Here is a 17,782-nt window from a genome sequence, read left to right as displayed (position 1 = left end):
ACAACCCCCCCCCCCCAAAATGTGTGCGTGTGTGTGTATATATATATATATATATATATATATATAGATTTTTATTCAAATGTGGCCGCGCCCTTACGTGCGGCCGTGCGGTTTACACCACTCAATGTTAAGAAATGCACCACTCAATGTTACGAAATGCACCACTCAATAACATTGAGTGGTGTATTTCATAAATTATGAAATACACCACTCAATGTTATTGAGTGGTGCATTTCGTAACATTGAGTGGTGCATTTCTTAACATTGAGTGGTGTAAACCGCACGGCCGCACGTAAGGGCGCGGCCACATTTGAATAAAAATCTATATATATATATATATATATATATATATACACACACACGCACACATTTTGGGGGGGGGGGGTTGTATTTTCCATGGTATAATTCTAAATGGTGGGTTTGAAGCATCTATCGCCTTTTCACTTTATATCATCTTGTTTCACCAGAAGTTGTGTTACTGACCTAGTCTGATTGGTTGCATTTTGAGCTATAATGTGTTGATCCAATTGGAGACTGGTTTGTTTTGAGCTTTACTTGTTTAGTAATCAATTTGACATGTTTCAACTTGTTTACTAATCAAGTGTAAAAATATGCTTGGCCTGGGTTGACAAATCCTGCTAGGTGTATGAGCTGGGTACATGCTGTCAGTGCAGTAGTATTGTGCAGTAGTGTGCAGTAGTGTTGTGCAGTATATTAGTGTTGGGCAGCAGCAAAGTTAGACTTAGGCAGCAGGAAAGTAGTGCAGAATTTGAGGAAGCTTGTCTTCTCTCATGTGTATTATTATATTATGCCTTTATAGGAAGATGAAATGGCATCAGTAGTATAGAAAGATGAAATGGTTTCAATAGTGTAGCATAGAAAGATGAAATGGCATCAATAGTATAGAGGTTTCCAATATGTATATATATGGCACTATGCCATTGTAGTAAAGGCAAGTAAGAAACACAGAATTATTTTTTCAGAACTCAGAAACATCTATCTCCATCCCCACTTGTTATAAAAAGGCTATGGAACATGAGTGTTGGCAACAAGCAATGGAAGAAGAACTTCAAGCACTGGAAGAAAATCATACTTGGGACATTGTTTCGTGTCCTCCAAATGTTAAGCCCATTGGTAGCAAGTGGGTTTATACTGTGAAACTCAAGTCTGATGGCTCATTGGATCGATATAAAGCTCGATTGGTTGCTCCTGGGAATAAACAAGAATATGGTCTCGACTACGAAGAAACATTTGCACCAGTTGCTAAGATGACCACAGTGAGAACCATACTTGCTATCGCCTCCTCTCAGTCTTGGGTTTTACATCAGATGGATGTAAAAAATGCCTTGTTGAATGGAGATCTTAAGGAAGAGATTTACATGAAGCTTCCACCTGGTATGTCAATGATAGCTGCACATGAGGTTTGCAAACTAAGACGTTCCTTGATGGAAAATGAAGGAAAAAGATGTTTCTGAGTTCTGAAAAAATAATTCTGTGTTTCTTACTTGCCTTTACTACAATGGCATACTGCCATATATATACATGTTGGAAACCTCTATACTATTGATGCCATTTCATCTTTCTATGCTACACTATTGAAGCCATTTCATCTTTCTATACTACTGATGCCATTTCATCTTTCTATACTACTGATGCCATTTCATCTTCCTATAAAGGCATAATATAATAATACACATGAGAGAAGACAAGCTTCCTCAAATTCTGCACTACTTTCCTGCTGCCTAAGTCTAACTTTGCTGCTGCCCAACACTAATATACTGCACAACACTACTGCACAATACTACTGCACTGACACATGCTTGGCTTGTTTGCTGGGCATGTTGGCTCATTAGGCTTGATTAACTACTTGCATCTATAAAGCCTTGAAAATTGAAATCAGCCATATTTTTAAAACATAAGTGTCTAGTCAACAAACCTTCAAGGGTTATACATTTAGTAGAGAAGCTTTGAAGACAATGGAGAGAAATATCAAAGAGGGAGAGAGAGGATTAGGATTAAGAATTATAAATATTTTCCAATTCCTCTAAAAATATAAAATTATTAACATATTATGGAAATTCTCTAATGCCAAATAGTAAAAATGTCGACTACTGTAAATAGAAAGCGGCGGTGACATTTTTTGTAAATAATGAAAGTAAAACTATTTCTCCGCATTTTGATTACAAAATTGCCACTGCCCATTCTGTTGATGAGATTCTTACTATTCTGCATTGTAGAATTTCCCTAACATATTATATCATATATATAAAGTAAAACTATATTACTCTGTATTTTGTTTATAACTATTACAGTTTTAAGTCCTTTTTTTTTGAAAGCACAGTTTTAAGCCCTTAATGAGCCTAATTTGAACATAGAGAAGCTTGGCTCATTTACAAAATGAACCTTGTGTTCAGTTTGTTTTTATAAGATGAATACTCAAGCTGAGCTGACTAGTTTGTTAATAGCTTTAGTTGCATCTTTGCTTTTATTTCCCCTCAGTTATCTTTAATCTTGGTCTTAAGATGTTCAAAACTTTTCTACTTTTGTTTGGCTGTATAGGAAGACTAGTATACTCTAAACTGTGAACACTAGAATCAGCAGAAATTAGCAGCGCAAGAACTGTTATTAGTTCTAAATTTTCTAGTCAACCTTTTTGTTCCTAAAAGAATTTCAACTCTATCTGCCATTGAGGCATTGAGCAAAATCTCTTATAATTCTTTGAATCACTTCCCATTTATGCAATTACTGTATGTTTGTATAAGTTATGAAGGTAATTTTCTGTGTCCTTTTGGAATGAAAGTAGTTGCGTGTACATATATTATTATTGTTGTTGTTGTTGTTATTATTCATATGGTTGTTTTGCTACCAAGTATTTAATAGTATTAGGAGAAATAGAATATTAACTAGTTCTGAAATTTACATCTTGTTATTTGTAAATGTACAAATTACTTTTGTGGGATTCATGTAAAAACTTTTTGTTTGTCAGATTACAACAAGAAGAATCAATTTTATCATTGATAATGCTGAGAGCAATATTCTTGACCACATAACTAAGGATAGGATACGAGAAAAGGATCGAAGCTGGCCAATCTCTTACCTTCGTGAGATATATAGCAGAAGGTGAGAGAAAAGTAAATTTCTTAGTTTCTATTTTATTGCAATGGTAATAAATAATTTAATTGCTAAGAGCAACACTTTTCTGCTCCTCTAACCCTCAATGATAAAATCCTGTCGAAAAAGACAATGCCTGAAGTTAGCACACCTTGTGTACCATTACCTTCTGATTATCATGCTTGCAAAACAAAGTTCATCTTGTCCTTCTTCCATAACCTTTCCTCGAGCTTTCTTTGAAAGGGAGAATGCAGGAATGACTTCCATTTTTGAAGTGTTGGACCAATTGGTAGACTGCCCATGCATGCGCATTTTTAGTTTTCCCAAATGGAATTGCTTCTTTGTTATGCTGCTTCCAACCCAAGTACCCCTTGACCACTTTATCTGCAGAAAATAACATAATGGCTATCTCCTTTAATAAGTTATAGTGATCATTAATAAGTTATTGTAATCATGGCCCTGGCTGACTTTTTTTATTAAGTTTGTTCCCCTTAAAAGAGAAAGGAAGTGTTTATAAATTGATATTTGAATGAAGCAGAGTACAACGTATATAGCCATCTTAGGTGACATAGAGCAGTCATATTAATTATAATGTCTGCTCAAGGTCGCTGTGCATTTCCAAGGTGTACTCCTGGGAAACTAAAGAGAGAATTGGACAGTTAAATACATTTATTTTCAACACTCCCCCTCAAGCTGGAGTATAAAATTGTATGCTCCAAGATTGTTACAAATGTACTTGACCCTGGGCCTTCTAAGTGATTTTATTGAGTCACTAATGAAGTAATGATGTCTCCGGAAGCAATGTTTTTTTGTATAAAGTGAAAATATTCAATATGTCTGCTTCTTTCATAATAAACTGGGTTGGATGCAATGTGCAGTGCTGCCTAATTATCACACACCAACTTCATAGATCCAAGCTTGCAAAATTTAAGTTCTTAAGGAGATGTTTAACCTGAATCAGCTCACATGCTCCAAGTTTCATTGCTCAATATCTGGGCTCTGTGCTTGAGCATGCAAATGCATCTTGTTTCTTACTTTCCAAGATATCAAATTGTCACCAAAATGAAATCTGTTTGATGTTGGCTTCTTATTGAAAGACATCCAGCCTAGTCTGTATTTGTATAACTGACAATCTTTGTATATCCATGATTCTTATATAACAGACAGTTACCTAGTGGCATTTTTATATATATCTTAAATTAAAATTCTATCAACTGCGATCCAGTGGCTTGCACATAGGGATTGTAAGACCTAAATAACACTACTCATTGCAAATGAAATATTTGGATGAGTGACTGTCACAGTGTCAAGTACAGTAGCTTCCCTACTAGCCTCCAATATCTACAAGATCAAATAAAGGCTCCCACCATCCTCATAAAAGCTCAACATGGGACCCATAGTTGTGCTCACTGATTTGCAGTCTGACATACTTGTCTCCTTAAGTATATCTAGTGCATATTTCCGCTGAAAAACACAGATACCCTGTTTTTATTGTGCAACTTATATGCCAAGAAAATACAATTTTCCAATACTTTCTACAGTTCTCACCACGCTCACGATCTGGTTGGCTAGCCAGCGCTGGTTGGAAATTTCCCCATTCCCAGTCAAAGACATGGTTAGATGCATTATCTGCTCCGGAGGAGATGTAGATGATATCTTTAGAAGAACCCCTTGTTGATTTATTTTTGTACTACTTTGGGATTTTTTAATATTCTTTCAATATATATAAAAGCAATATGCAACTAGTGTACAAGTTTATGAAAGACTTTGCAAGGCTTGGAGGACAGAAGGCTTATGTTATCCCTTTGAGTATGTTTGTTGGTGGTGCATCTGCCTATCCTTTTAAGTTAAAAGTTCAGAATCCTTTGAATGGGACTTTTTGTTTTGATGCCTCTCAAAATGTGCTGTGTACTCCAGAAAAGGAAATTTTCTTGTGGTTTGTTCCCTGTCCTGCCTTCTTAAGGATTTTGAAGCCGTATGTGGCTTTGACTGTCTTGAATTCCCCATTGGAACCCTACAATCTCTGTCATGTAGTGATTACTTCCAACTTTCTGAGTATATCTTGGTTTTGTTGAAAAAGTTTGTGTAGTGGATCCCTTTGGAACCAAATTTCATGTGAAGCAGCCTTATGTAATTTGAGATGGATAGGTGGCCAAATTATTATCCATTCCTTGTTTTCTTTACACCATGCACTTCTTGATCTCCATTTTCTTATATCTTAGCACAAGAGTATAGTATAAGCTATCTCTTAATGTGAACATTACCGAATATGTCTACTTCACTTTTGAACATATTTCTAATTGATGCTATTTAATTTTCTTTAAGGTACATTTTGAGGAGAAGTGCATTGGAATTATTTATGATTGACCGGTCAAACTTCTTCTTTGATTTTGGGGTATTATGTTCTGCCATATGCATATATGCTCTGTTCTGGCCCTTTTTTTTTTAACCTATGTAAGCTGATCTGTCTTTATGCATACTCCAGAATTCAGAGGCAAGAAGAAATGCATATCAAGCTATTGTGCAAACTCGTCCTCCTCACTTGAATAATATTTACCTGGCAACTCAGGTTCTTTCCTATTTTACTTGGTCTCTATCCTTTGTGCTTCTGAACAAACTTAGGGGATTATTGGTTCAAAAGGGGATTATCAGTCTCCTTCCCTTTATTTTATCCTAAGTTTTATGGGATTAAGTGGTGGCCAATCATCAAATCCGGAAATCCCTCACCTCCAATTTGAACCAATCAAGGTGGGGACAATCCAATCCCCCCAAGTCCCTCTAACCAATCAACTCATTTGTGCTTTGCCAAATTACAATAATTGGAAAATAAACATTCATGAACTCTTGTGCGGAATGACAGAATCACAGAGCATAAACACTTTAGTCCTTGATTGACACCCTCTTCAGACTTCACTATTTACCTAATACTCCATCGCTTCTTTTTCTGATTGCTGTCTTGCAGAGACCTGACGAACTCTTAATAAGAACAAAACTCATGGAACGGTGGGCTCGGCGCGAGGTATGCTTTCCAATTGCATATTGTCGGTCAATTGTATTGAGTTTGTTATCCTTTTGTTCAATGTTTTCCTAATTTTCCTTGCTTTTTAATGGATTGAGAAATGATGATTGGTATTTTTCCCTCTCTTTTTCCTTGGTTGCAGATTAGCAACTTTGAATATTTAATGCAACTTAACACATTGGCTGGACGCAGTTATAATGACATTACACAGGTATATTTCTTGAAAAATGTATTTTACCCAAAATATTAGTTCGGTTGTTGTAAGGCTTTCATGCCATATGGTTTGGTGTGTTGGGAAACAACAATGATTATTACGGGCACGGGGATGTTCACTAGAAGTTTGGTAATGCTATTGTGAAGAGTCCCACATTGAAAAATGAGAGAGAAACATATGGGTTTATAAGGTTATGAGTTAGACTAACTTATTGATTGGATTCAATCTTTTGTGTGGTTTGGTGCATGTGCATTACAGCCCAATCTTAGATTCTAACCGCTATTAAATATAGGATAACTAATATTATTAAATATGTTATTTGTGCACAAATTTGCACAAGCTGATAATAACTAATATTATTAAATATGTTATTTGTGCACAAATTTGCACAAGCTGATAAGGCATGACAACCGTTTATATTCGTTGGCCATTTGTAAACTGATCCACCCCACTGCAATTAATCAAGCTAAACCATGTAAGTGTGTGCAAAACTTTGTATGCATCTAGCATTATCCCGGAAAAACTCAATGTGACTTCTATTGTGGATAAAGTGACGAAGTGTGTTTGAGATGTTATGGGCATGGGAATAAAAGACCTCTTGACACCCTGTTAGATGTTGTGATGTGATGGAAATCATGGAATTAGGCTATGCAAGAAGGGAATTATCTCAAAGTTATTGAAGATGTTGTCTTTGGTAGAGCAAACTGACATTGCATTGTCCATGTATAGCAAGAAAAAAGGCCTTGTAGGTTTGTTTAGACTCACCTGATGGAAACAAGTCCTATTTTCAGGTTTCTAATTCCATTCTGTCTTGCAGTATCATGTTTTCCCATGGGTTCTATCTGATTACAGTTCGAGCACCTTGGATCTTACCAATCCTGCTTCTTACCGGGACCTTTCAAAGGTGGCATTACTGATAATTCCTTGTTTCTCAAATCATTACATGCTCCTGTCTCTTAGCTGACACGTGAAACTATGTTTTTTGGCAGCCTGTTGGTGCACTAAATGCTGATAGACTAAAGATTTCTGATGATGCTGTCCATTATGGCTCACATTATTCTAGTGTTGGATCAGTAAGTGTTGTGATGTCTCTCATTCACTACTATTATAGGTTTTTTACGCAAGTTAATTATGACAAATTCTGTTCCTTTCATGTTTCCTTTTCTATTTTCTTTTCTTTTTCTCTCTTCTTAAGGCTTCGTATGGCTCTTAGCTGCTTTAGCTTTCTTTAGAAACATTGGATATTCTTGGTACCATTATATTTTTGTTAATGATGCATTTTAATTAGCTTGTTATCTAATAATATTTATTAGATGCATGCATTTGGCTCTTCCCCCCCCCCCCCCCCCCCCCCCCTCTCTCTCTCTCTCTCTCTCTCTCTCTTAATATCTTAAATTGTTGTCAATTAGTTGTGAATAATGGACAACTACACAAACTTTTATACTCATTCTTTGATATGATTAATGGTGTTGTAACAGGTACTGTATTATCTCATCAGGGTGGAACCCTTTACTACTTTATCAATTCAGCTACAAGGTGGCAAATTTGATCATGCAGACAGAATGTTTTCAGATATTGCTGCTACATGGAAAGGAGTTCTTGAGGACATTACTGATGTCAAGGAATTGGTAAATCTATATTACTACAAAAAAGTTACTACGAAGTATTTCTGTTTCTCATACAACTTTCAGGGGAGGTTTTAACTTTGTTTTACATGCCATTATGGGCATAAGTCACTATACATTCTTGCAGTGTATTCACACTGATTCAATTACATGTGGTGATGAATTCTTTTTCCTCTGCTTTTGTGCCTAGGTCCCAGAGCTATTTTATCTTCCAGAGGCACTCACCAAGCAGAATTATGTTAATTTTGGTGCAACACAATTAGGAGAAAAGCTTGGTATGCAATGAATATTTTCTGAACCAATATCAAGTAGAGCAATTATTTTCTTTTAGACTAATCATTTTGGCACATTTTGCATCTTATACACTGTTTTAGACACTGTACGACTTCCTCCTTGGGCTGAAAACCCTGTTGATTTCATACATAAGCATCGGAAGGCACTTGAGAGTGAGCATGTCTCAGCACATTTGCATGAATGGATCGATCTCATATTTGGGTACGATCCATCCACTCTGGTGCCCATTTTACCTTAGATGTTGCAGTTTTTTTTATACTCCAAGTATTTTATAGTGTAGCCTAATTGCTGATTTCTTAATACAAATTTTGGGGAATATTCAGGTATAAGCAACGTGGTAAAGAAGCTATTTTGGCAAACAATGTTTTCTTTTATGCCACCTACGAAGGGACTCTGGATATTGACAAAATATCAGACCCAGTATGTTCCTCTCTTTGTATCTTAAGATTTTTGGTTATTTTGCTGCTGTTCATATACCCATTCTAGTAACTTATATATGCTAAATTTCATCAAAAGATCCAACAGCGTGCTATACAAGATCATATTGCTTATATTGGTCAAACACCGTCACAACTTCTGACCTTCCCTCACATGAAAAGAATGCCACTAAGAGATGTTCTTCGTGTACAGGTAAATTCATTTAGTTTCTCATTAGTTTGGTGTTCATTTCCCTTTGAATGAAAGGAACTCACATAGTGTGGTAAAATCAGTAATATCTTCAATTCTTTTGGATACATATGACAGCTTAAAAAGGTTGTTTGAATTTTCTTTGTTTTGTTTTTTTAGAACTTGTTTATTAATTTAATTAATCCTTATAAATCCTTCCTTTCTCGCCCTTATGTTTTATATAATCATGTTATCATTACCCAACTCAAAATACAAAATTTTCAAATTTTCAGTTGGGTATAGACAAATTTACTAAATCTACCCAACTGAAAATTTGAAAAATAGAAGACTTTCTTATTACAAATTGACTGTGGTCAGGTGAGGTGACTCCTACTCATTACACAATGGAGTCACCAGTGCACTGATCCCTTGTGTATCCCTCACTCAACACCCCTCCAGGCTACACCAGCCCCTCTCTACCTCTCTCTTACTCTGAAGCTCTCCAAATCTAACCTATTCATCAGTACTTTTCTACTACACCAAGCCCTATTCCTAGTAACATTTAGCCAAATGGACAGTGCTTCATTTCATGGTTTGCTACGAAAGGAGCTCAAAGGAAGTGAGTCTTTGGCCTGTTCCATAGACCTCATTGCCTCATTGGTTCTATCATCTATGTATAATTACTTGCTAAATTAATTCTAAACATTTTCCATTCAAGATATATTCTGTGTTCAAATTGTTGAGGATAAATATAAGAGTCATTTCCATTTTTGGTCCTACTGTTATTGGGGCATTGCCAATTTTAGTCAACTTCATTAATTTTTGTCACATTGCGGCCAGTCTTATTTAGTCCTTGCCACTTTTAGTCCACTGTTAAAATTTTCGTCAAATTGCCGTCCAAAATAGGAGTATTTTTGGTCTTTTCATGCTTTGGTCATCTCCTTGATCCTTTGCAGTGATTTTCCTTACAATTTTTCATCCATTGAAGAGGTCCGACAAAAGCTATATGAGCCACATTACAAAGCCATGGATTTTACCGGACCTCTTCCTTGGATGAAAATCTGTATGGAAAACCACTACAAAGGATAAAGGAGATGATCAAAGCATCAAAAGATCAAAATACCCCTGTTTTGGACGATTATTTGACGAAAATTTTTACGGTGGACTAAAAGTGGCAAGGACTAAATAAAACTGGCCGCAATGTGGCAAAAATTAATGAAGTGGACTAAAATTGGCAATGCCCCAATAACAGTAGGACCAAAAATGGAAATGACTCTAAATATAAATTGAGAAATTTATATCTTTACTAACACCCCCAAGCTTTTAGTTGATGTTGAATATATCATTCAATGTCTGTAATAGAGCAGGCTCAAGGACTTGCTGTGTAATCTTGCATGTTTCCCATCATCACAATAATGTGTTTGGCCATCAGAAAGTACTTGTCATTTTGTTATATGCTCCCGTCATGGGCAAGGAAACATAAAGCAAAAGAACAAAGAAAAGTTGTTGGAAAAGGAAAAGAAGAAAATGCTGGGTTTGCTTGAAACTCAAAACCCCCGTAGACTCTTTTTTTGGTTTGAATTTATGCTTGCCTTTATTCTAAATAACACTTCCTTTTATAGGGCTGATGTCAAAGATTCCTGAAGACCTGAACTAAGAATGATTAATTATTTGGTAGTTTCCAAATAATTAAACTACCTAAACTAATTCGAAGACTAAGAGTAATAAGTTAAATAACTATTTAGTAATTTCTAAATAAGTATTTAGTAGTTTCTAAATAACTATTTAGTATTTTCTTAATATCTAAACTATGTAATGTAATAAGACTTCCGAAATAATCATGGCCCCAACATGTATCACCTTTGCATAATATAAAGTAATAAATGTGAATCTTCACTAATAGCTTAAGTTTTAAGGTGGAATAAATCATTCAATACGAATAAACCTTGTGCATGCTCGTGTGGTGCTTATGGATAACTTGATGAGAGGAAAGAATTTCACCCCCTTTCAAGCAGATGCTTTCTTATATTTTTTGGGGTTATCGGATTCTTTGCCTGTAAATGTTGTCTCACGAATCTCAGTTGCATTCATGTTTGGCAGACTATATTCAGGAATCCCACTAATGTCAAGCCATATGCTGTTCCTCACCCTGAACGCTGCAACTTACCTGCTGCTGCAATCCATGCATCTTCAGAGTCTCTTGTAATTGTTGATATAAATGCTCCAGCTGCACATGTAGCACAATATAAATGGCAACCAAACACATCTGATGGTCAGGGCACACCTTTTGTTTTTCATCATGGAAAATCCTGTTCCAGTCCTGCCAGCGGAACACTCAAGCGAATGTTCAAGGGGCCAGCTGACTCTGGGCAAGAGGATTTGCATTTTCCCCATACCCTGGCGTTCCCAGCTTCTGGAATTAGAAGCTCTGCCACAGTTTCCATTACTGTTGACCAGGACATCATCACTGGTAAGCTGTATGAATTTCTAATGTTGAAGAGCATTCAGTTAATTAATTTAGTAATATAACCATCCTATGCACCTTGCCTAATGGATCGTAAACTGATTTTGATATTTTTATAACATGCGAAAGGGGTTTGGGTTGACATGGATGTCCGTTCTCTATATTTTTTGCCTTGCAGTTAACTGTTTTATATGTGTATGCGCATATATTTTGTCAGTGTTTTACTACCATAAGCTTCTGAAAACAGTATGCATTTGAGGCCTCTTATGGTTGCTGACTTGTATCTGAACTATCAAAATTCTATTCTACTTCATACTCTTGGGCTTTATTACTCTTCTTGAACCTACATCTAACTTATGAGAGTGTATCCAGGTGGGCATGCTGATAACAGTGTCAGGCTGATATCAGCAGATACGGCTAAGACTTTGGAAATAGCAAGGTGGCATTGTGCTCCTGTAACATGCCTGGCTACTTCTCGTGATAGCAAGTATCTTGTGACAGGATCTCGAGATGCAACAGTTTTACTTTGGAGAATATATAGGGCGTCAACATCATACTCAGTTAGCACATCAAGGCTTTCCTCTGACTCTAGTACAACACCTACTGCTGATAATATGACAGCAAAAAGCCCTTTTGACAGAAGGATGAATCGAATTGAGGGTCCCATACATGTGCTAAGGGGCCATTTTGGAGAAATATCATGCTGCTGCATCAGTTCAGATGTAGGAATTGTTGTCTCATGTTCCAACTCATCAGATGTCCTGTTGCATTCAATAAAAAGGGGCAGATTAATCAGAAGACTAGTTTCTGTGGAGGCTCATGCTGTCTGCCTGTCATCTGATGGGATTATACTGGCTTGGAACAGATCTCTTAAAACTCTTAGCACCTTTAATCTTAATGGAATTCTTATTGCTAGGACAAATATTTCTATCTCCTGTACTGTTGGGTGTATGGAGGTTTCTGCTGATGGACAGAATGCTTTAATTGGATTGAACCCATCTTTGGATAATAATGGTGGATTTCCTGACAGTATAAATTTGCCGAAGTTGGCAACACCAGGGATAGAATGTCTTAATGGCAACAAACATGAAACTAATGAGGGAAATACACTGCATATGTCTCTTCCTTCAATATGCTTCATTGATCTTTATAGTCTAAAGGTTAGCATAATTTATGTCTTCCCTCGGTGTCAAATTTATCAAAAAGTTATTGCCACATCCTTCTTCCTTTCATTTGAAGTGCAGGGATACTATATTCATTTAGATAGTCACACTTTTTCATGTCTTGTGAAATCTGGGGAGACTAACCCATGTAGTTGATAAAATCCACACTACATCACATCCGCCTTTAGTTTATGACTGGAACCATTCACTGCTCTGCCCTGCTTTCAATATTCTTTTATTTATAATATTTGTATTGGTTTGCAGGTATTTTACACCATGAAGCTTGCTGCCAGGCAAGATATTACAGCTTTGGCTCTGGACAAGGACAACACAAACCTTTTGGTATCTACTGCTGACAAACAGTTGATAGTCTTCACATATCCTGCTGTAAGTTGAAGCCATATTGTGACAGTTCCATTGAAAGGATGTGTATTCCTGGTGGTGTGGATTTTGATTTTAGTAAATGAAATAAAATAAAATAACTGCTGGTTTGTGGCTGCACTTAATAGAGAATTACCATTAAGGGACTGACCAGGGAGAAACATAGGAGGCATTGTTCTTGAGAGAAGTTCACTATAAGGTCATGCATAAGGCTTCTCATATTCTGTGAGTAATAACCTTTAGAACTCATCTTTGAATGCATTCAGAGCTAAGCTCCTCTAACTGTCAAAGTGATGAGCACCATTATCGAAGGAATGAAACTAGGGATTACCCCTCAAGAGATACGGATAATTCTTCTAATCCCATTCACCCTCCCCGCTTTGCTCTTACCAATCCATACGTTAGTTATCCCATTGCCAATGCCTACATATGGATTCCATTCTCTTTCCCCTCAATGGTTTCACTCGTGGTCTTTTGCCACAATCCTTTAAAAGGATATACCTTTTCTCTTTGACTTGTACGCTCTACTTACTTCTCCAGTGCACTGAACATGAAATCAACTCATGTACAAGTTTGATGAAGGTATTGGCAAGGGGCAGTGAATAGACTATTGTAAATCCCTCATTAATATCACACCTATAGTTAAATTACATTACAGCAAACAATCGAACTTGTCACAGCTGGTGAAAAGCTGTGTATTATTTGATCAATCTTGAACTCTTGAAGTTTCTACGACTCCTGAGACTAAGTCTACTGTGAACTTGCTAAACTTATCCCAAAGTTATTATGTGCTTCAAAATTTTGAAGGCTCATTTATGGCATGATATTGCTTTCTTTACTTCTTTCTGATCAAAGCTTTAAACAGTGTTTTATAGAATGTCATTGGCTAATCATTAAAAAAGGTCGAGTAGTAATCTAAGTCTTGATAGTAACTTCTGATGCCTTTCAATTTTTGTTGCATGCAGTTGAGCTTAAGTACAGTGGATCACAAGACTAAGCTGCTGGGTAGGGAAGGTGAAGTGTTCAGTCCACGTCGGAAATGAAGATTTCAACAAAACAAATCTTTGGTTTTAATTGAGGCTTGAGAAAGGTTCTTCCCTGTAAATGGCACTTGTATTGACCAGAACGAGTTAGATTCTGAATCCAGTACTGCTTACAGCATTTAGTCAACCAAAGCTGTACAAATGATTGTATCATACACGTACACACGAGGAACAAAGTCACGTAACATGAGCGATGCTGCTGATCTGGACTTTTGATCTTCATCAGCTGTTTTTCTTGACCTGATTCAATTAAAGGCAATATAGAAGATTAGTGAGCTGTATATTTGTTGTTCAGTTTCATTTTTTATTTTTTATTTTACAAAGGTGTAGGATTGCCATAGCAGAGTTACTCTAGCTGTTTAGTAGTGTGTTTAGCCTTTGAATGTATATATCCATCTTGATTTCAGTTTCTGTTCTGTGATTTGAGCATATTGACGCGAGAGGAACAAGAAAGGAATTTGGTTCGTTTCTCATTGTTATCCAAATTCTGTTAATGTTTGTTAGGTGCTTTATGAGCTATAATACACTTAGGGTACGCTGGGTTCATCGGTTTATACATTAGGAATGAGAATTAAAATCATAGTTAGTGTTTGGGTGACAACCTCTTAAAACATAACTATAAGATTTGATTACCCCTTCAATTAAAATCACATTTCATAATTAAAAACATGTATCATTCTATTTTATTGGTAATCTTATTATTAAGTTTGGATCAGTATTTTTTATTTTTGTTTTGATTTATTTTGTTCATATTGATACTTTAGATGTCATTATATTAGGATCAATTGCTTTAATTTTTTATTTTTGTATTTTTAAAACATTTATTCTCATTATAGGATCATACATAACAAAACATAAATATTCGTAATCATTTCAATTTCACTCTACTACTAAACATGCAAAATACTTTTACAAAAAATTATTACATTAATCGATTTTTATAATATATTAAGAATATTTGGATCGATATATAATTATATACATTATAACATCAAATATTATATAGTGCAATTGAAGATATGTTTTGGATCGAATATATTTTCTGATCTTATCTTTGATTGAATTCCAGCAAATAATTGCTTAATTAATAGCTAATGTGTAGATGTACGCATGCGGTGCTGGAACTTTAGAAATTTTATGTATCATTGTTTAGGATTTTTATAAATTGGACAAGTATGTTCATTCTCTAGTAACTCGGTTATAGGAATCAATTGCTATTCTAACTCATATATATGGAAGGTATATTTTTGTGTAGATATATAGCAATTTTTCCATCTTGAAAAAAAAAACATAATACCACCGGTTGTATTTACACATTATTGAAAACCTCTTTGTAGACAACATTGGTAGTAGTAACACAATCTTGTACATCCTCGTCTAGAACTAATTAACATTTTCAGGCTATCAGGATGGGTGGCTCGGGAGAAAGGCATGTACAATTGACTGTGATTAAAAATTGGTTTTTTTCGGCAATAACCCAACGTGAGTTAGTGTTCGATCCTGGCTTTTGTTGATAATCATGGCATATGCAAGCATCAATGGGAATTATTTATGTTGGAACTTGAAGGACAATCTCGTATCAGAAAGAATGAGAGACATTCGAGGGATAAGAACTTTGGTTCCTTCATGTGTCCCAACTATTCTTGCTTCAACAATGTGATCTACCAATCTTGTGATGATGAGTCGCGTACCGTTATAAAGACCAAGAGAATGATCTATCTTCCGCAATAACATAATAGGTGCACCGATCTTTAATTAATGTCAATAAATGATTAAGAAAATCATACAATCCCAAACAATTTAAGAATTTAGGAGTGTGTACTTCTAATAGATTTTCACCGTATGGTTATACCTTACAACAAAGAGTTACAACTTAAATATGCTCGTCCTTTTGCAATATTCATGTCGCACATGTACTGATTAATTTGATCAACGACATCTAAAGTCGGCGAGCGGATCACTAACCTTCCAACATCGACTCATCAAGCGTGCCATATCTTGAGCTTGAAATTTTTAAAAAATCACTTTTTAGTGTAATCAAAACATTGAATCATAACAATATTGACACTGAAATTTTAATTTTATAATCAACATGTATATATTCTGTGATTTTTTCTATAAAATTAATTTTGATAGTCAAACTGTAAAACATATTGATTTTACCAATCACTAAATTTCAAAATGTTTCAAATTCCCAGGTATATATAAGTAAAACTCACATCTAAAGCCTAATTTTTTTTGTCAGTACTTCATACATATAAAGCAAGTCTCTGACTATTGTGAGAAGTTAGTAACCTTGAGTCTAACATACAAAATAAAGCATTGTGTGATAGTGGGTAGTAACTTTGAGGTAAGACCATTCAAGCATATAAGCATGTTTTGAGCTTGTTTCTATGCTCTCAAAATTTAAATCAGCATACTGGCATCAGCAATAAACAAAAATATATCAGAATGTATGAATCATATATCTAAACTGTTAATCCAAACTTCACTCCAAATTACCAAATGGAGTGTATGGCTTTTTAGAATGATGTCCATCAAATCTATTAAAATGCGATGTCCATAACCGTTGATTGACAGACTATTCATGCTTCATGTTTCATCAAAGTATCAGTTTCTTATGATATTATGATTTATAACATATAAGAATTGACAAATAAACTATAGTATGAGTCTTCCTTGCATGCAACAAATATCATAAAAATTCAGTGTTCTAAAATAAGTGTATAAATGCAATATGTAGATAATTTGCATTGCATTATATATCATTAATTTAATTACTTGTCGGTTAGTTATTGCAATATCTTGAGATACACTTATATTTTGATATTCAATAAGTATAACTATATTAGAGAAAAATTCACCTGGGAGTAATGGGATAATCAGTTGAGTGATTATTGGTTGATCGTAGAGCGTTGATATTCTCTGGACAAATAACTGTTTGAAAAGAATAGCATAAAATGGCATTTTAGTGGCTATATTGTGGTACATATATAAGTGGGGTCCACTTTCGATTTGGGTCGGGTCAAAGTGGATTCCCATGAAGCGCTAAGTTTAACGTCGCTAGCTCGACTCGACCTTATTTTCATCATGTTTGGTTGGAGACCAAATGGTCTGGTAGTTTTTTGAACTTGGCAAACTCCTTCCTCCATCTCTTGTAGAAACCATCAGGGCCAAAGAAATTTCTTCCATTTTTCAAAGCTTGTTTTTCCATTGTTTAAAATCAGCCCAGATATTTAGCATGTCTCCTTGGTTGGTCTTTTGGACCCCTCCATTGTTTTCACCATTTTGCACTCATCAACGTAGGAGGGTTGATGCTTGGCCATCTTAAAAATGTCAAATTCAATTTTGTTCACAACCACCTCAATTACCAACTTGCCTCTCTTGACATCAATGATCGCTCCGGCAGTAGCTAGGAAAGGCCTACCAATGATTATGGGGACCTTGGTATCTTCTTCTATGTCAAGAACCATAAAGTCCCTCGGGATAAAAAATTGGTCAATCATGACCTGGATGTCTTCGAGCACACTAATCGGGCGTTTTATGGAACGATCCGCCATCTGCAAAGTCATACTGGTCGGCTTGGGTTCACCGAGATTAAGCCTTTTGCATAGAGAATAAGGAATTAGGCTCACACTTGCCCCCAAATCACACAAAGCATGACTCGCAACAAACCCTCCAACGATACAAGGTATAGCAAAGCTTTTGGGTCTTTCAACTTGGGGGGCAAGTTTGTTTGAAGCACTACACAAGTGAAGGCCCACTCACTTAGATCCACAACCGAACTCTTTTTTAATTTCTTCTTGTTTTTTGGTCCCGAATGGGTGGTGAAAAGTCTAGATGGGGGNGAATAGACTTTTCT

At 35.7% G+C, this 17,782-nt stretch overlaps 1 protein-coding gene across 1 annotated transcript in view; it reads left to right on the top strand.

The window, feature by feature from the left end:
* LOC116028879 (BEACH domain-containing protein C2-like) overlaps positions 1-14,418 on the top strand; it is a 35,073-nt gene extending 20,655 nt beyond the window's left edge. Inside the window, exons 17-32 of the mRNA XM_031270722.1 lie at positions 2,987-3,120; positions 5,437-5,506; positions 5,597-5,680; positions 6,074-6,130; positions 6,273-6,341; positions 7,162-7,248; positions 7,334-7,417; positions 7,823-7,972; positions 8,160-8,244; positions 8,344-8,464; positions 8,587-8,683; positions 8,780-8,893; positions 10,970-11,339; positions 11,706-12,493; positions 12,761-12,883; positions 13,843-14,418. Coding sequence (XP_031126582.1) covers positions 2,987-3,120; positions 5,437-5,506; positions 5,597-5,680; positions 6,074-6,130; positions 6,273-6,341; positions 7,162-7,248; positions 7,334-7,417; positions 7,823-7,972; positions 8,160-8,244; positions 8,344-8,464; positions 8,587-8,683; positions 8,780-8,893; positions 10,970-11,339; positions 11,706-12,493; positions 12,761-12,883; positions 13,843-13,920 — 2,511 coding nt within the window. The 3' untranslated portion in view covers positions 13,921-14,418. The remainder of the gene's footprint in view (positions 1-2,986; positions 3,121-5,436; positions 5,507-5,596; positions 5,681-6,073; positions 6,131-6,272; positions 6,342-7,161; positions 7,249-7,333; positions 7,418-7,822; positions 7,973-8,159; positions 8,245-8,343; positions 8,465-8,586; positions 8,684-8,779; positions 8,894-10,969; positions 11,340-11,705; positions 12,494-12,760; positions 12,884-13,842) is intronic.
* The last annotated feature ends 3,364 nt before the right edge of the window (positions 14,419-17,782 follow it).

This window comes from Ipomoea triloba, chromosome 9 (genome assembly GCF_003576645.1).
Source record: "Ipomoea triloba cultivar NCNSP0323 chromosome 9, ASM357664v1".
Taxonomy (NCBI): Eukaryota; Viridiplantae; Streptophyta; class Magnoliopsida; order Solanales; family Convolvulaceae; genus Ipomoea; species Ipomoea triloba.
This window is presented reverse-complemented; position numbering and strand designations above follow the sequence as displayed.